We start from the raw sequence: 20,549 nt of genomic DNA on the forward strand, positions 1-20,549 counted from the left end.
TTCTGTCCAGGACTGCAGCCTATTATGTACCTGTTCTGTGTAACCATCGTCTACGTGTGTGAGTAAAGTTGCAGTAGCTCAGAACCAGGGAACACATTCTCATTCAGTTTCACATTTAAGATTCAAGTTCATTTAAAAGTTTAGGATTTTGGCAGTCATAGGGGTTCAGCTAGCATGACAAGATACACTGAGTGGCCTGATTATTATGACCACCTGACGTTTGTAGGCAAATTAGCTATTATTTGGCGCTGAAGTTGCTAGAGGGCCAGACCATTATAAATAGGGAAGCAGGTTGTCTACCACGACACTGAAGATACGGGTAAACAACGCGATTTAACAGCCTTTGAGCGTGGGATGATTGTTGGCGCTCAGAGCCATGGAGCGAGTATCAGCAAAACAGTAGAATTTGTTAAATGTTCAAGAGCAGCTGTTGATAAAGTGTTTAAAGACTGGACTGCCAGCCGAAAATCTGGGTCTGAAAGTGTGAATTGTGGCCGTCAGCGACTAGTCATTGTTAGGACAGAACGGAGAGTGGCAAGACTGGTACAAGACAACAGAAGGGCAACAGTGCTGTGTTAGATTCCTCACATCACCTTTCAACATCTCGTGGAGTCACGAGGCGGACCAACTAAGTCATCTTGTGGAGTCATCTCGTGGCCCAACGAAGTACTGATGGGGTGGTCATAATAATCTGGCCACTCAGTGTATAAAGGATGAATGTTGGAATTAAAAACAACATTAAAAGGTTCCCCATAACCCTGCCTTGCTAGTCATTGAAAGAACCCCAATTATAAAAAGGGACTGAACTCTGGAAGCTGTTCCCAAAAAAAGGCAAGCAGAGGCAAAAGACTAGTCACCAGTATTGCCTGTGGTCTCCCTGCAGCTGATCTTTCCCTATTACAGATTTACAATGACTTGTTCTGCACCGTGTCTCTATGTGGAGGTGACCATCATATGTGGAGGTGGCCATCTTGGTAAAGGCAAGTCTTTTGCTTCCTCATGTCAAAGCCTCCAGCTCAGTATAAATACAATGGTTTCATAAATGATTGAAAAGTACCTAAAGGTTTAGAGAAGATGGGCATCTGGCAGAATTCAGCTCCATTTATCACAGATAGTGCTTCTGGTTTTAACTAAACTCACCAAGCAGATTAATGCAAGTACGGTAAATAGAACAATTGCTATCTGCTTACATTGTACTGTGTTATGGAGTGAGCACACACAGCAGGCACTGTTCCTGGAGGCTTCCATTAAGAGGAACTTCAGCCTCCCAAATGATCCCCCACCTACCTTTAGTGCCCTTCTTATGCTTTAATCAGGGGAGTATTCACCGCAAGGCAAACAAGGCGTTGTGTAGTGTAGCTCCCAAAACAGTGAGGTGAGCCAGGCTGCACAGAATCAAGCAAACTAGGTGGTCGCTTGCAGGGCCTTGCAGCTGCCTAGTTTGCTTGATTAGGCTGCTGAGCTGCCTAATTATAGCTCTCCCGCTGAAGTATGAGGAGGGTGGCTGTGGCCCAGCAGCGCCGGCCTGGAGGTGGAGGAGGCCGGGGACCAGCAGTGCCGAAATGGTGGCGGAAGTGGAGGGCTTCTGGGCCCAGCAGCGCTTGTCCATCGGCAGAGGTGAAGGAGGCCGAGGGCCCAGCAGCGGGTGGCTCAAGGCTAACGGCGGATGTCCCGGAGGCAGGCTGGGGAGATAAAGTTAAAGCGGGGTCTATGGTGGGCTTTGTGGGGTCTATGGTGAGCTCCGTAGGGTCTCTGGTGGGCTGTGCAGGATCTATGGTGGGCTCTGCAGGGTCTCAGGTGGGTTGTGCAGCCTGAGACCCTACAGAGCTTACCACAGAGTCCACCAGAGACCCCGGCTACGCTAATGGCGCAACCTGTCAAAAGCTGGATACAGCATGCACGCTGTATCCAGTGACTGACTGGTTACGCAAAGTCTTAAACCGGAAGGGGTAGGGGAAATTTAAATAAGGGTGTGGCCAAGTTTTGTCTTGCCTAGTGCAGCCCCAAACCAAAATACACCACAGGCAGTAATCACATATGTACGTATAAGTCCAATGGATCCAGCAAATCCAAGAGCACACATGACCCTTTTTTTGCCAACATTCACCTTGAGTTACCACAACATACAATTAAGTCATGTAGCACACTGTAGTGTTTCAGTGAAATTCTCTTTTAGCAGCACTCCAATGGAGCACAACACTTGCATTTTAGTAGCACCTCAATACTCAGATGTGACTGTGTTTTGGTGCACTGCATTTAAGAAATGCTAAATGTCTGGCAAATTTGAGTGACCTTAACGTGATGTGAATACCACACATTAACATGCATGCGTGTGTGTAACAGACACAGTTTGCATTCATTAAGCTTAACCTCCCTGGCGGTATTCCCGAGTGTGGTTCATGTGGTTCATTTTCAGTAACAAAAGCGGTAACCCCGAGCCACATTCGGGGTTACACTGTTGTGCCACTTACCTTCTCCCTGCGAGCCCCGCTGTGTCCTCCGGCCGATGCCGGCATCCGTCTTCCTTCCCTGCGAGCGCCAGAGTCGCAGGGGGGCGGAACCGGCGGGAAATGCAAAAGTGAAAAAACACTGACATAATCAGACCGCCAGAAAGGTTAAGCTTGAGAGGGTGTAGTAGCTTGCTGAAGCCTGCTAAAAGTTTGTGTAAAGTTACAGCCAGCACCATCAATAAAGCAAGAAAAAACTTCTAATAACAGATGTGCCTGCAAAACGAAAGTAAACATTTATCTCTCCCGCTGCCCGCACCGATGTGATGAAGAGCAACAGCCGATTGGTCCCTTCAGAAACTGACACTTCCGGAAGTGTTGATCTGGTGTGTCCTCTACTGCGGTGAATGGTCCCTCCTGCCAACTACTACATCACCAGTGCGTCCTGCAGTGACGTAGGGGTTAGTGGGAGGAACCACGGAGCGCAGTAAGAAATTGACACCCTCAGAAGTGATGGTTATTAAGGAGACTTCAGTCGGCTCTTTATCACATTGTCATGTAGTAGTGCAGGCAGCAGGAGTAAAAAGTATTTACTTTTTATTTTGCAGGGACATCTGTTATTAGAAGTTGTAACTTTGTAGCAGAGAAGTTCTCTGGGCATTTAAAAAAATTAACCCTTGCAGTGGGGCTACCCCTGCACTATGAGGGTTAAGTGCTCATTTTGGTCTAGGGTCTAAAATGAAAAAAAATATACTCACCTGATTGATTCTCAGTCCCGCCTGGCTGCCAGACCGGTCCTCACAGCCTCTTCTCCCACAGGCTCACACATCTAATACAAGTCCATTGACTTACTGCAGGAGCAAGGTTAAGGTGAGTATATCTTCTTTATTCTGGCCCCAGGACCAAAACAATGATTTTCCCTTGCAGTGGGGTTACTCCTGCACTGTAAGGGTTAAGTGCTTGTTTTGGTCTATGGGCCACAACAAAAACAAACTCTCCTAAAACTCTGTCTGCAAGGTCTGTATTCATCACTCAACTGGAGCAGGATGCTTTAAAGGTTTGATAAGAAAGAACTTCCTTTTTCAGGAGCGCGCTGTGAATATGTGCTAATATATGCGAGTTATATTTTTTGTACCTGCTGATATCACCCTCAATATGCAAATGATCTCCACTATCAAACCCAGCATCCAAAACTGACATTTGAGTCATGACTGCTCTGTGTAGGGAGATGAAGGAAGAGATTTACATGAATTCCAGCATGTGATATCAATTATCTCATCATCATCTATTGAAATGCAGATTCACATCTCTATGGAACGAAGGGATGCCAGATTTCTTCTATTACTGTATGACTCAGAGCTGACTGCAATGACACACAGAAAGAGAGTCTCATACACATCTGTGAACTTATCACCTCCTGATCAGAGGAGTATGGAGCGGATGACACCGCTGTGAGATCCGTGTCCGTCCAGTTTTTATTCTCCATCTTGCAATGGGGAAAAACTGAAATGACTGGACCTTGTGTCAGTCTATGGCAGGAGTCTCAAACCTCCGGCCCTCCAGCTGTGGTGGAACTACAAATCCCATGAGGCATTGCAAGATTCTCACAGCCACGACTCACGAGGAGAGATGCATCCTGGGATTTGTAGTTTCACCACAGCTGGAGGGCCGAAGGTTTGAGACCCCTGGTCTATGGGGAATCGGATGTAATCGGACTTGTGTCTGCTCACATCAAATTACCCCACATCCAGCACGGTCAGGAAAAACGGATCTCTGATCTGTTAGTTTTTACGAACCTGGCCGGAGTAAGGGATAACCGGGTGTAAACGGACGCCCGTACGTTTACACACAGCTGCCAATAAACTAACATTGGGCACCTGATCGGGTCTGCTTGAAAAACTGGCAGGCGGAACCAATCGGACCGCCCGTGTGAAAGGGGCCTTATTTAAGTGAACTGACACATGCTGTCGATACATAATTTGACCTGGGCATCTAGGCATCAATGACCTCTTTTAGGGATGTTCAGATACCAAGTACCGTACTCGGTACAAGTACAACCTGCTATTTCTTGTGAAAATGCCAAGTATCTCCACTGGTATCTGGGCATCCCTAACCTCTTTGCATAAATGGGTTGAAATAATACCCGGTAAACCTGAAAATAGTATATTAAAAAAAAGACCATTCTGTTTTCCCCTCCAACACTAAAGTTTAGACACACACAATTCGTATAGCCGACCCTTTTTTATGCGAGCATGATGGAGAAATTCAAGTTATAATACATGTAGGTAAATAAATTTGATGCGGTCACATAAAATCACACACTTTAAATAGATCAAAAAAGGCCGAAGTGGAAGAATGTGACATCTTAGCAGTACTCCGGTGTCCTGGGCACTGCGAGAACAAAGCAGACACTATTAAAGGCTGATATTTATCATTTCTTGTTGTCCTTCATGTAACTATGACATGTTTGCCATCTAGTGGGTAATATTATTATTGTCACAGTTGTAAACTAGATTCTATGACAGGTGGGTGTATTTAAAGAGACGCTGTCACCTGCCCAGTTTGAGTGTCTGTAAAAATCACACAAGTCAGCTCATACAAACTGTAATCCTTTAATCCAAATCCATAGTGATACACTGATTCATATCTGGATTCCGTACTCTTTATATGGGTAATCTGCTCATCGCCTATACGCAGCATTTATATACATTTTATTTTATCCAGAAACAAAAATATAAGTGTTTCCATACAGTAAACATTTTTCCATAATGAAGATACATTTACATGTAATCATTTAAGGCACAATATAAATATAGAATGACGTCATCATGATGCTTCAAGCCGCCCATTCTCAAGGATCGCATTGTTCTGCTACCGAGGAATTACGCGTTTAGCATTCAACACAAAATAATACAAACAGCAACACAGAAGTAAAATCCCATGTACAGCAAAGCAACGAGCAGAGAGCGGGGCTTATTACTTCCTACAGGAAACTATTGATCGGGGTCTCTATTAGGAGACGATAGACATAATGTAAGGAAAGCAGGCTTTACATGCCAAAAGTAGATGGAGGACTGCTCTCATTGTCCGCACACATTCTCCTTTTCGGTCTCTCAGTATAGTATGGAATGGTAAGGAGAGTGCAAGGTGTTGCTATAGACCAGGTTACATTTACAGCTGTGGTAAAGCTACAAATCCCATCATGCATCTGCCTCTGGAAGTCATGGCTGTGGCTGCCAGAGTCTTGCAACCCCTAATGGGATCTGTACTTTCAACACAGCTGGAGGGTCAGAGTTTGGCTGCCCCTGGTCTAGGCAATGTGTAGTTTTGCTGTGAAATAGTCTCTAATTTTTTTATACAGCACTACTACCAAAGTTTCTTGTGTGTAAGTTTGGTCTGGCGAAGGGACCAGTGGACGTATAAAATCTTGAGGCTTGATAAAGAGGTAACCCCTCGAAACGCGTAGCCACTGGAGACACCAGATACTTTTGTACCCCTGTGACCACAGCGCGACTGCCATCACTGACACGCGGCGCACGGCGTCCCTCAGCCGCACGTAGCTCCTCCCCCTTTCTGTCTGCTCCTGACGGACGCGGCTCGGCCAGTCGAGTTCGTGGACGGTCACACGGATGCACATCCATTCCAGACCAGCCTCCCACACCACCGGAGACACCCCTTCAAACCAGGATCGGTCCAAGCAGATAATCGCACAGACAACAGGGGAGCTCCTAATCGTAAGTCCCCTTTTTCTACTGTTGTGACATTGCCATAGACACCTAAACTCCACACCCTAAAGATCTAATAGTGTGCCTGACTCTGTCCTCATTTTATATGTCCACTGGTCCCTTCGCCAGACCAAACTTACACACAAGAAACTTTGGTAGTTGCGCTCCTGATCTTTTGTTTTGTGGTTTGTAATAGACAGGGTCCTCTCCCTGTAACTGGAGGAGATCTGCACACCTTTACACAGCCACACCTTTACACAGCCACCTGATTGAAGCCTGTCCACCCTACAGGAGTGCGCTTTATCTTTTGTGTTTTTCATTTACCTGGCAGCTATGTGATTGGTTGTTAGTTTAAAAGGCAACACTTTACCTGCATCCATCTTGATATATGTAGATGCCCAACTGCTGTTACCTTAAAGAGGACCTGTCATTACCTTTTGAATCATGAATCAGCAGCATGCATTCTCAGCATTACCAAAGTACATTATATTTTTTTTTTATAAAAAAGTACCTCTTTGTTGTCAAATAAAAACACCCAGCTCCCATCCAAGGTATACTAGATCACAATGACTCACAACCAATTATTACGGACGAGAGTCTATTGCTTTCAATCAGCATTGGTATGAAGATCAAAGAGGCTGTCCCCATGAATACAGAGAATTACAACCAATACATCGAATCAAGATGTCTAATGCATTAAAAATATTGTATACATAAAATTACCTCCATTACATGCCAAAAAACCCATACCAAAAACATCTGGTATCCATGTTATGTGACTATTACAGAAGAGCACAAAAATACAATTTATATTCCAAATGACACAAATATGTATATCCTCCAAAGAGAAAAGTGCAATACAAATCACTGTATTACTTGTAGACACATGAAAAAACATCTGAAATCACTAAGGAAATACATATGGTGCCCCCAAAAAAAGATGCACATAGGCTGGTAAAAATCTAGATGTATATGCCAGTAAGGGAAGGGTGCGTCTCTTTAATATGATAAACCCATCATGATTTTTAGGTGGCATATGTATTGCTCCTAAGTGGTTCTAGATGTTTTTATATGTGTCGCATAAAGTGGATACAAAATTGTTTTTGGTAGATAACGTTCTGGGTACCATGTGACCCCACATTCATTTGTATGGGTGTTGAGTTGCCATATGTTTGTTGCTGTCTAATAAAAAAAAAAAAGACTACAGTCACAGCTTGTACTGCCGCTCTAACATTGCCAAAAATCGGAGACTTCGAGGGCAGGTAAAAAGGCACGGTTTGTCCTTGGTTCACCTTCCATCATTAGACTTAAAACAAAGCCAATACTCTAAAACATGTCACTAATGTTGGGCCGCTGGCACTGGCAGGGCCAATATGGATCTATTAATGAAAACATTTCCAATGTCTGTTCATTCAACAGATTTATACATCCAACCAAGAATCTCCATTTCGCTTTGGTTGTATGGGCTTTAGCCAGTGAGTAAAACTACAGGTACAATACCCAATATGTCTAAAAGTTTGCCCAAACTTACTGGTATCAGGGAAGGAATTAGCATTATTGAACATGTGTCCATCAGAAAAAGCAGATATAAAAATGTGAAGGGAAATGTAGGCTGGCAATGTCAGATTTATTCCTTCTGTAATCAATTGAATGATTCTTTTAACAATGCCCACCATTTGACTCAACCCTCTATCTGCTAATAAACCCTCCTATTATAAATTTGCTTTACTGGTCCTTGCACAAAACTAGAGGATCAATGAAAGAATGGATAAAAAACAAAATAAAACAGGGCATTACAGTTTTAATCTGCATCCTGATGACTAATATTAAAACAGCATGAATAAAACCATAGTTTTATGGGCCCTCCTTACCATCTAGTCTTCAATTGTATTGTAATGTCTTCCTTATATTGTAAAGCGCTGCGCTATATAAATCCTGTATCATAATAATAATAATAGTGTGCTGCAGTTCTAAAGCAGGTAAGAAAACACTGGAATGGAAACATTCTACTAACATGCATTGAATGTGGACACGCCTGCAAAGAGAAGCAGACCTATATGGCGTTGCAGACAGTTCACTTTACAAAAACATCTTGTTTTTCTAAAAACAAATTTGAAAAAAAAAAAAAAAAAGATACCCATGTGTTCGTACCCTTACTGTGCAGAATCCAAATATCAAGCACTCCAAGGATTAATAATAGTTTTAGCCTTTTTGGTCTTTTAGTTCGAGGCAGACTCACCTCTATATTTTCCAAAATGGTGTACATGCATTTTATGTATACAGTCTCAAAGCCGAAGGCCAGACAGCTAAATACACAACTGAAACAAATACATAGAAACTGTTGTACCTTCCAAATTGTATAGAATCCTGTTCAGCCGTTTTGTGATTCAGCCCCCCAGGTAGTCGCCGCAACCAGAGCCTGCTCTTCCTGCCCATTGTTTTGAAGTTGAGCAATACAGCCTGGTCTAGGACCCCTACCACTGACTGGAAAAATGATTAGCAGCATTCTGATCTCTCCTGCGATCAGATGGATGGTACTGCTCACTGCAGTAGAGCCTGATTGGCTACTAGTGTTCTCCCAACCCAATGTACAGGGGGATTACTGGAGGCTGGCATCAGGACAGATTCAGCTGCATATAAAATAATACACTGCATGATTCCAAAACCGGATTCAATTATGTTTTAGATTTCTTTTAGTTCAGCTTTAAAAATGTAATAACTGGAAATAGGAATTCTGCAAGGTTCATAAAGTAATGGAACAAGAAGCCCAATTGATTGCTATGGGCAGTTATTCTAAATCAACCACAGTGCAGGCTGTGTGTGTTGGGGGCAGAGTTCCCCTATAGCCCCAGCAGGTCTGAACCTTTCACTTCTATTTGTGTGTTCTGCTCAATCCCAGGCAGCTTCCTTCAGACCACAGCAGTGTAAACTAAAAGGGAAGCTTATGGGGATGAAAGCAGCAAAGCCTGACAAGTCCAACCTGACACTATGCTGTGCTAAGCTCCCTCCGTCTCCAGCTTCATAGGTTTTCAACAATTAAGAGAAGAATGTCTAGAAAAGCATAACGAAAACAGAACAAGGTAATATGTCACTTATGTAGCTTCTATAGTGGATGTATGCAATGATTTCTTATGGTCATAAACATGTGGAGGTGCACAGAAATAAAAATAGACTTGTACAGTATATTAAATATATAGGATGACATATAACCTTACAGAATGCAGGCATAAGCTGGTATTCGGTTACATTATAAAAGGATTACACTATAGACTGATTTATACAATTTAGGAACACAAAGTGGAAGTCTAAAAGGGTTGTAATAATGTATTTCTGTATGACAGCCCAGTTCATCTTGCACAAAGAATCTCCCTCTCTAAAATTTGTGTATGCCAATGTGTATGGTAGGCCTGTCTCCATATTCACCGAACCCATGATGTCATTTCAGTAAAATGCACAGCTACTCTTTGGATAAACAAGACCAGAGGTGTCTGTGTGTTTTACTAAGACCAGGACATATTTCTTACAGCCAGCAATCAGGCTCAAATGTTCATGGCAGGTTTGAATGTGATAAATATGGGTGTCTGAATGCAACTAAGTCTGGTTTTTGGTAAAAACACATTGATCCATTTGGGCCTTTACTGTTTTGGGGTTAGCATTGCCTCAGCCAGACTTCTGGAAACATTAAAGTACAACTATGGCCTTCCATTAAAAAAAAAAAAAAAAATGTGCTGCAGCACATAACTACAAATACCTCATTCAGCACTTACAGTTTTCTCTTAGCCCCCCTACAAAGTCCCACAAATACGTCTCGATCCTGCCAGAGAAGTCCACCTAATGTAGTTTCCTGCGATAGGGTGGCAACAATGCTGCACTGCTTCTGAATTCAGATCAGAGTTGCCAGGTTTGAATATGATAAATATGGGTGTCTGAATGCAACTAACTCCGGTTCTTGGTAAAAACACATTTCTTGCATTGGCCCTTTATGGTTTTAGGATTAGCATTGCATAGTTGTACATTAAAGTACAACTATGGCCTTCCATTAACAACAAAAAAAAAGTGCTACAGCACATAACTACAATTACATCGACACTTACAGTTTTCTCTTAGTCCCCCTGCAAAGTCCCACAAATACCTGTAGATCCTGCCAGAGAAGTCCACCTAATGCAGCTTCCTGTGGTGGGATGGCAACAGCGCTGCGCTGCTCTTGAATTCAGATCAGAGTTACCACTCTCATGCAGGATATGTCTCCTTGCGCTATCATGGAATCAAAAATGTTGCAGGGGGCATGACTATCTGCACTGTCACTGCCTGTAGCTTGTCAATCAACGCTACCTAGTCCTGCCTGCGGTTGTCTGGACTGACAGCACTTCCTCTGTTGCTGAAACCCAACCACTGTGAGCTGCAGTGTCTGGGAGGCGGAGTTGTGTGTGAGACACAAATTAAGGATGAATTGGATCAGTCAGGGAAGGTAAATTAAGTTATTTGCTTACTTTATGAGGCTGGTGCATTACATGGTAACTGGATTTGGTAATTGTTTAGAATCCTAGTTGCAGTTTAAAAGTGGAGTAGTGTGGCCATTATTAAAGACTCCCAAAGAGTGTTTATTACACTGTATGTAAGAGACAAGGAGAGCCTAGCACTGCTCCCTTCTGCCCTCTCAAATCAGACTGACTTCAGAATACAATACCTTCCTTTGCTTCCTTTCTAAAAATAAAACTTTTCTTTTAAAATAAAATGCAATAGTTGTGCTGCAGTACAATATAACCGTTTCATTTAAAGTAAAGATATTCACATTAATCTCAGCATACCCCAGCTACGCAGGATAATCACTAGCTCCTGCAGGCTCTGAGCATGGCCATATTAAAATCAGCCATTCATTTAGAAGCTGCTTATGGCCTCTGTATGAACATCTGATTAAAACAAGATCCTCAGAAAGGACAGCATCAATTACAGTAACATTGAAACGGCAAACAACAAACTGCCTCCGTAATCCACACAGCTAAAAGGATCAGCAATGTAGAGTTTACACTAATCCATCTGCTCAAGAACTTGGCATTATCTGGCCCTCTAGAACTGAATGTCATTATAACTGAAATCCAAATCAATACTGCGCAAAGAAAACAAAAAATACAAAATATAATGGTACATATTTACATGGTGGTAAATACAAACTCCAGCTGCTGTAAGCATCAAACATATTCCCGGCTTTATAAAAGAATAACTTGAATTTTAATGCAGTTAAAACACCCTATTGCACAATATTAGATTGAGGATAAAGCTGCACAGCTAAGTAAGCTCCATAACAGTATATGACAAGGTCTGCGAAACAACCTAAAAACAATTAAAAGAAGAAGTGTGCAGAAGACTCATGAAATAAATGGAACTATAAAAAAATATATATATATATCTGAAAATCCTGTGAGTGTGGTCAATTTATTCTCTGGCGCTGCAGGGAAAAAGGGGCCTTGTGACAGGTAGGGGGACTAGTTGGAAACCGAGGTCCTCGCCCCATCTTCGGTTAAATCATACCTGGAAAGAAAATGTTTTGTTTTATTGTTTGCTTTAAAATGAGCAATAATTAGTCCAAGCATCATTCACCTACATGCCGTTGTCTTTACTATGCAGAAACATGTTAAAGTCTACCTGAACCCCAAAATAAAAATGTAACAGATTGCAGCATTCCAGTCCTTAGATGTGTTGGCTGCATTTGGTTTTTTCCCTTTATTTTCTCCTGGCTGTCCTAAGAATAACACTTCCTGTCCTAGGGTGGCAACGTGCACTCCTCCTCTGTATCTATGGAGGAAGCCATGGATGTCACCCAGAATGGGCTTTGAACATGTCTTCCTCTCTTTATCATCATCACATTGGGAAGGGACAGATTAGTAGTTTAGAGAAGGAAGATTGTTTCATGCTTCCAGTTCAGCTCACAGAAGTGACAAAGGCACTGCATTACTGGCGTGCTCAGCAGGTATTTTCTGTTATTAAAATGAACACCCCCCCCTTGTTATTAAAGTAGAACTATGAGGCGAGTGAAAATCACTCAACCCCATAGTTCTATTTTGTTCTAAAATTTTGTTTTATAATTTCAAATCTTATAACTACAAAGAAGGTGTATTATTATTCCCACCTTGGCGTATTTCCGCCCGTCCCTAACGCGCTACAAACCGGCCCACGCCTGAAAAGGTACAGGTACTACTTTGGGCCGTTTTGTTGCGCGTTTCCATTGGGATACAGCCAAGTAGCCTTCGGAAACGCGCGACGGTCGCGCAACCTTTTAACCGCGAATCACGGTAAAAAAACGTGCAACAGACGCGCGTATGCAATACGCCTAGGTGTGAACGAGACCTTAAAGAAGAACTCCAGGCATATGAAATATTTGCCCTGGCAGTGGGACAACCCTTGCACTGTAAGGGTAAGTGCTCATTTTGTCTAGAGCGCTATAATATTAAAGATACACTTCTCGGCTGCTAGACCGGTCCCTGCAGCCTCGCTTTCCTTCCTCTCCAGCGATCAAATGTCCCTCGTCGAATGTCCCTGGAGCGAAAGGGGAGCGAGGTTGCAGGGGCAGGTCCAGCGGCCAGCCAGATCCAAGATTCGGGTAAGTATATCTTTCTTTTTTTAGCTTCCTAGAAAAAAATTAGCAATTAACCCTTGCAGTGTGGTAGTAGCCCCACTGCAAGGGTTAAGATTTCATATGCCTGGAGTTCTTCTTTAAATATGTACACTCTCGTGTGCAAGTCTTCCCTTTGTATATGCTTTGATAAAAACTGAAGATTAAAATATATATAAAATAGGTATTTTCTGTACTTGCTAAAAAAATGTCTTAGTCTGAAAGGAATGAAAAGGAATGCAGCCACCAAAGCTAAGGACTGATAAGCTGCAATATATTACATTTTTGTTCATGGGTTTAGATATCATTTGAGGTTATAAACAAACCTTTTTTTATTTCCTTTAGTTTGTATACCCTCATAGTATATGCCTTTACCTCAGTTCATCTGTTTACTGGGCTTCCCCTCAAAATAAACAGACCAATGTTTCGTTGCTGCAGGTAAACACGTTGCATTTAGAACCTTGACATGATTTACTATGTGAGTGCCATCATTTTAGTACACTGCACATTCACACTAGCAGCATGTAGTTGTGCATGTAGATTAAAGTGACCCTGTCACCAGTTTACTTTGAACCCATCATTAGAATATAGGAAAGTAGCACTTACTCAAGCTCCTATTATCATGTTCATCATTTCACTGTTTGTCAGTAATGGTTTTGTACTTCTCTTCAACCCCTGACACTTTCTGGAGAGTCAGAGGCTTTGTGAACCTGCTCCAACCCCAGCCTCTACTTCCCTGTCATCCCCAGGGCTTCCTAGGGTGCTCTGTAATCACTCTCACACTCTCCCAGTGACAGCAGTCATTAACCACATTGCAATTCTCAACACAGGCAAAGTATTCAATGTTTGTGTTTAAACCTGCAGCACTTTGCCCCCTTTGGCCGTGATACTGTCTCTTCAATGGAACACGTCTCAATACTAGCAGATGAAGACATCTGCTTTGTTCAGCATTAGGATGCAAAGCAGATTGGGGAAGGAGCTGTTGGGTCTGTATGTATCTGATTATTACACTTTATCCCTCTACGGAACAAGAATTGCAACAAAATATCGGAAACCCTCCCCCTTGTTTGTGAACAGATCTTTTTGTGTAATTCATTTGTATATGTCTGTGTGTTTTATAAGAAGATAAATATTTCCTTCTTACCACTGCGTCCATCCTTTGGCAATTTCTTCTGAGTTTAGGTCCAGCAATAACTGTAAAATGAATGGAAATAAATCATTCACGCTTCTTGATGCTATTGCTTTCAGGCGTATTCAGTTCCAACACAATCTGTGCAAAAACTGAGGCCAGGATTCATGAAAGTCACAGTGTGGATGACTGAGAAATGGGGACACAGTCTGTAAGGCAGGCATGTAAATCTGTTTTTTTTGGGTTGAATGCAGCTCTCTTACTCCTTGTAATAGTTCAATGCTTTAAAGTTCACCTGTCAGTACCATAAAGACGCTAAATAGGCTCCACAGCTATGCGGGCACTGTGCCCATTATGTCAGAAATACCTTTTTTTGAGCCTTCTTTTTTCTCTCAGCTCTGCATGGGCTGGGTTGGGGGCTTGGCTAAGGTGCAGAGTATCACATGTTCTGGTGAGGTCACCAGCTTTTTCAGACAACCGGAGACCATGCAGAGAGGAGTGGAGCAGACAATCAAGTCATCTCATTTGTCCCCCAGACATTGCTGCCAGTGACGTCAGCAGCTAGGAGGATTATGACCCACAGTAAGCCAGTACTTGCTAGAAGAAGGGGAGCATGCGCTCTATGGTGGCAACGCTGCAATGCCAACAGATTGTTGATATCGAGAAGGAAGTCTAAGTGACTGGCAGGATTAACAGGTCATTTCTCTAAAAGTAAAGTTCAATTGAAAAACCAAAGGGCACAGAGAGATAATAATTATCTGTAAGGCTTTACTGTTTATATTTTCTGGGAGATGATTTACAACCACTTTGTTTGTCTAATTCCCCAAACTACTTAGAATTCCCTCCTGTTCAGATACACACTGTGCTCTGGTTCCCTGCCTGTGCTTAACATTACATAGACAGTCTACTGAGATTCTTCACTTCATACTGATTGACGCTGTATGACGTGCACTAACGGGGGAACTGATATGATGCCATGCATTGTCAGACAATCTGTGGAGAGAAAAATCACTCTATGGTGGGAAGAACATTACTAAAAAAAAACAAAAAAACACTGATCAGTAAGAAAGGCATTAGACCAGCTAACATCAATCGGGAGATGGCTGACTAAAACTTTAAAGTGGAACTCCAGTCAATATCAGGATCTCAAATACAGTATATGCATCATGTGTATGTCCTATATTACTCTTACAGCTGTGAATATCCTCCATATAGATTGTTCAATTTCCTTCTCCCCCTAAAACTATCCCATCTGATGAGTGACTATAGGAAAAATATGGCTGCTGATTCCTTGCATCATTAGTCACCTCTCTTCTCCTAGACTGCTGAGTGGACAATGAAAGAGCAGCAGCACAATAAATAATAATAATGATCCCTTACTTTCCCCTCAGCTGTTCTACTACCTGTACATAAAACACACTCTTGGTTTTTGTTTTTATAATATGTATACTACATGACTGAAATTATACTTTTATATTTGCCCGTAGTTTGGCTTTAAAGTAAGTTAAACAGAAAACGCCTTCGATTTAGACAGAATTTTTAGCACTTCTCTACCAGACAGCATGAAATACACAAAGGCTCACCTTTCCAAGCAAACCTTTATCCCTAGATAAGAATCCTCCACTATTCTTTACAGCAACATCTAGTGTTCTCCTTTGGAGGTCTGGCAGTGTCACATTGAACTCAAATCTGCAAATGAAGCACAAAAAAAACCAACATAACTGATAAGTATTTACTTTATTTTTGTGGACTAATGAGCAGCATTTGAAATTTGGACACAATGGTTATGCTCCCACGGCAGTTTAAAAAAAAAATATTCAGGACTGTGCCAGGGACAATGTTGGCTCCCCCTGGCCCTTCCTACCTCCATCAGTAAAGATGGCTGCCTCAGTCAGCTGAATAATGCACAGTGTCCACTGACCCTATCACACAGGCAGATAGAAGGCACAGGCGTTCACACTATTGTTTTGCCTGAAGAGGAGACCAGACGGTCTCGAAACGTCGCTAAAGTTATGTGACACTTTGATGGTCAAAATAGTTATGCTGAGCCTGCACTGCTAACAGGCTCGATCACTGTGCTTGCTTGGATAACAGGCTTAGTGGCCAGGCAGATAGCTTAGTATAAATGTTGAGTCTAAACCTCCAACCAATATCTTAGGAGTTACATGTGGTGGTTTTCTTTAGTTGTGGCTTCCAACAGTTTCTGAATAGGTACACTCATCTTATCAACCTGTGCCTGCTGCACTGCACACTTCTACAAGGAAACATGTATCAGAGTCCTAATATATCTCTTCTCCAGGGGCTACTGATCCTGCCCACTCCCACTGACAATGCTACAGTTTTAGCTACAAACTATGGAAATATGTCAAAATTACAAAAATGCTATAAAATAAATATATATGGGTAACCAACATTAGCTATGCTTAGCTCTAAAGTAGGGGGCGTGTCCCCGAAAACGCGTCAAGCATTAGCAGTGGGACTCTGTGAGGAGAACAGAGTCTCCTCGATCTCTCCTCCACAGCAGCAACTCAATCAAGGACTGTCAGTCCATTTTTATGCTTTTACTTACTGCCTTTTTTGTGAGGATATTTTTGTTTACTTTTTAAAATCAATAAAAAGGTTTAACCTGCACCAGGAAAGGAGCCCAGTTGTTTTTTGTTTTCTATGCAGCCTTCTGGACTCCCTGACTGGAACGGGGCAGCCTCTACTGGATGCGCAGTAAAGGGTTCTGGCTTAAGGATGGTCTTTCTGGCGTTGATCGTGTATTGCATTTTTGGATTTGTTTATGGTATTAGCCTAATAAACCAGCAGAAGAAATGGTCACTGGCATTTGTGTCTCTCTAAACCAAATTATGGTGATGTGTGTCTATGCCCTATACAGAGGCACCCCAGTTCTGTGCTATATAGTCACACTAAAGTGAGATAGTCCGTAGCAGTGCACAGCTTTACCACCCTGTTCCATGTGCAACAGTTTCTCATTTTCCTGCTTTCTGAGCAATTTTGCAATTTCATTAAATTCATAAATTTGAGATATCATAGAATAGTACTTTAAATCATTTTAAATGATGTTCCATTTATGCTGCTGAGTCCTAGAAAATACATGAATAATGCACTGGGGAGAATGAAGAAAATGACATACTTTAGATCAAATACAGGATTTAATGTCTTCTTAAGCACGTGGGTTTTTCTTCTTCCCGACCTTCGCTTGTCTGGTAATAAATACAATCTTACGTATGGATCGGAACCGTCTTCAGAGAAGGCGATTAGGTTACTACAAGGGAAACAAAGGAAAGCTATTTTTGGACTTAGAATTGCTTGGTGCAAGTCTTTTTTCTACATACAGGCAAAAACGATACAATAAAATATAAAAAAGTTGACCTATAAAGAATAATAACGAGTTACAGAAGAGCAAAAAAATGAACCTTTCTTTGGAAAAAAAAACAAAAACACTGCTCCAGGCTTTTTTTTTAGGGCTGGTCATGTAAGAATAAAGCTAGGCATTTAGACATATGATTCTTGTTATGGGAACAGAATTTATACAGGGAGGTCATTCCCTTGGGCATGACTAGGCATTAGATCATGTGACCAGTTCTGGAGGGTGCCTGGAGCGCCCTCCCTTTTTTTTTTTTATTGTTTTTTAAGGAAAGCAAGTACAGTTATATCAGGTATGTGTAGGTATCGTTAGATGCTCACTTGAAGATAACTATACTAAATGATTACATTGATTTTTATTTTAGGTAAATCTGTTACGGTAAAACTTTGTGGAACCTGAAGGTACCTTTACTATTCTACAAATTCTTCTGTGTGTGTCTAATAAGCCTCTGAATCCCAGGTGCATGCTATAGAGTAGTCAACAGGTCGATTATAGGCATGTGATGGATAGATTGCGACCCCACGATCAGCAGAGGTCTCCCCCATATGCAGGGAGATATAGCTACCTGTCCTGCGTTGCTGGTCCCCATAATCCTCCCCTCTTACTCTCGAATCCATCCCATACAAGCTCATGGAATGGACATGAGTGGTGAATTGTTGGGGACCAGCACAGCAATAGACACTGACACATCCCTTCTTCTCTGCACGGCCGCTCTCCACCCATAAACGTCTGCCTTCATAATGACTGCAAACAAGTATCAACTGAAGTCAATAGTAAGTGTGTGTGTTTGTTGTGCAAAGTTTCCATAACTATAGCCAAGAAAGGAAATGTTGAGACATACTTCAGAACACTTCATTCTAAGAGCAATAATGACTTTCCACCTAAGTCTGAGTTACGAAAACATAACGTATAACAATAAGGTTTGGTTCTAGGCGTTTTTGAGGAGTAGGCTTTTAAACACCCAACACAAGAAATCCAATCCAATGGCCCCTGTTCACAGGAAAACGCCAAACACAGACAAAAGCACATGAGCTTCTTTTGGCGGTTTCAAGCTCATTTTTCCCCCATATACTTAAATGGAAACACCAGGAAAAATGCAGTAGGCGCATGTTGGACATTTTTGTGGGCGTTTTTGCACACTTGTCCATTGACCGCAATTTTCCTTAAGCTGGCAGTCAAAAGGCTTATCTGCTTGTGCGCGCGTTTTCACCCACGTACGAATGTGCCAAACGTGCAAATAACCGCATGCTGAACCCGCGCATACAAAAGCGCAACACTGATGCAGCCAAAGTGTGAATCAGGCCTTCAAAACCTTGCCTAATACCCAGCAAAGAATGTTTACTAGGCCTCCAGGGAAAAGCACAGCCACAACTTTGGCTTCTTATAAGCTAACAGAAAAGAGGATGTGCATGTGAGGATGGTGAGATCATTAAAAGAAGCCTTTTTCAGAAGCTGCCGATTTGCTTTTTGATAACTTTAAAAACAAAAACAGAAATAATATCTGCAATAAATTCCCTTCAACCATCTGCAAGAACAATTACAAGAAGAGTTGAAGTTATGGCAGTTGACATCATTTCACAACTAAAAAAAGACTTGGATGACTGCAGCTATTTTTCTCTTCAACTTGATAAGTCGGTTGATATGACAGATAACTCGCAATTAGCTATGTTTGTTAGATTGGTTTTCAGTCACTTTGAAGTAAAGGAAGAAGTTATGAAAATGATTATACCGGGGTGAAGATATCTAACTGAAAGAATATTTCATCTCTGAAAAGATTTCAATACAAAAGCTTGTCAACATTACTATGGATGGAGCTCCTCCTTTTACTGGCAGCCAATGAATTTGCAGCTTTCTGCTGAAGAGATGTAAGTTTCCCAAAGTGTGTTTCTTATCAATGCATCCTACAAGCACTGTGGGAAGATTTTGAATGTGAATGATGTCATGAAAACTGTTATTAAGACTGTTAACAAAATTTGGGCCCACTCTTTTCATAGAAGGTTGTTTAGGGAGTTGATTGGAGCGCTTATAATGGCAATTACGTTATATTAACAGGCAGACATATTAGGACAGAAAAGTCGCACATCTTATTTTCTATTTCTGTAGTCTGAGCCATGCATGCGCAGCACAGTGTGCAGTCTTGGCAGAATCCATTGCTGAGATGCAGTAACGCCCATGTGCATTCGTGCGAGTTACGTTACTGGGCCAAACCAATCAACCAGCCAAAGACTTCCAACCCCTGAAGAAGACCGGGAGAAGATGGAAGCACTGGTGAGGGAGGAGAGTGCTGAAGGGGAATGCTATAACATACTACTTTGATGTGCATACTAGAACATTATAGATATAAGCTCCTGGGGGCCCTTTACGTCTGCTTTAAAATGGAGTATGGCGAACTTCTGTTCCATGCTGAGGTGCATTTGGTCAGGAAAGGAAAAGTCAAACAGCCACAGTAACTTCTCGAAAAGAAGCGTTTGTAGTGAAGGTAGGATACTATAATTAACTTCAATGCTTTGCCTTTTTGGTAGATGTCACTGAAAAAACCTAATGATTTGAATCTGAAACATCAAGGCAAAGATAACCATATTCTGGACATGATTTCTGAAGTAAAATCATTTTCAGATAAACTTAGCCTTTGGGAGAACAATTTGAGAAAGGGAGATTTGAAGCACTTTCCAAATTTTAAACAGCAGATAAAAAAAATCTGCAATACTCTATAAAAGGGACAATCTTCTGAATATAATTTCTCAGATGAAGGAATAATTTGAAAACCGTTTCACTGATTTTAGAGGGATCGAACCTGTCTGCCAGTTTGTATTATTTCCATTTTCAAACATAAATGTTGAAGAGGTATCTGCTTCAATAGAAAAAGGAATCTCAAGAAGATCAATCTTCTGTTAAGCTGGAACTTATTTCTCTGAGAAATGACTTGCTGTGCAGAGCGCTGCTGATTCAAGAAATGTCTGCTATGTATTTTCAAAGGAAAAGTATCTCGCATTAGATTTCAGCTGCTCAGCGAGTAAAGGGCTTCTCTGCATCTAACATTTTCAGACATTAACTTTAACAAGAATACAGAAGCAGACTGACCGATGACCATCAGGATTCCTGCATCAGATTTGAGGTGATGAATTATTCTCCAGATGTGAAAACAAATTGTGAATGTCAAGTTAATCACTGAAGCTATATTTTTACAGTGATTTCTTTTACTGTGACCCTTTCTTTCTTTTTAACGGGGCCTTGCTAGGTTATCTCCTTGAGCAAAAAGCATGCT

At 41.7% G+C, this 20,549-nt stretch overlaps 1 protein-coding gene across 1 annotated transcript in view; it reads right to left on the reverse strand.

The window, feature by feature from the left end:
- Nucleotides 1-9,431: 9,431 nt before the first annotated feature.
- The window catches only part of ESYT2 (extended synaptotagmin 2), a 118,414-nt gene continuing 107,296 nt past the window's right edge, over nt 9,432-20,549 (reverse strand). The window contains exons 20-24 of the mRNA XM_018572746.1: nt 17,051-17,182; nt 15,495-15,600; nt 13,927-13,976; nt 10,965-11,701; nt 9,432-9,442 (exon numbers count right to left, since the gene is read on the reverse strand). Coding sequence (XP_018428248.1) covers nt 11,656-11,701; nt 13,927-13,976; nt 15,495-15,600; nt 17,051-17,182 — 334 coding nt within the window. The 3' untranslated portion in view covers nt 9,432-9,442; nt 10,965-11,655. The remainder of the gene's footprint in view (nt 9,443-10,964; nt 11,702-13,926; nt 13,977-15,494; nt 15,601-17,050; nt 17,183-20,549) is intronic.

Source organism: Nanorana parkeri, unplaced genomic scaffold (genome assembly GCF_000935625.1).
Source record: "Nanorana parkeri isolate BGI_ZX_2015 unplaced genomic scaffold, ASM93562v1 scaffold2119, whole genome shotgun sequence".
NCBI classification, from domain to species: Eukaryota; Metazoa; Chordata; class Amphibia; order Anura; family Dicroglossidae; genus Nanorana; species Nanorana parkeri.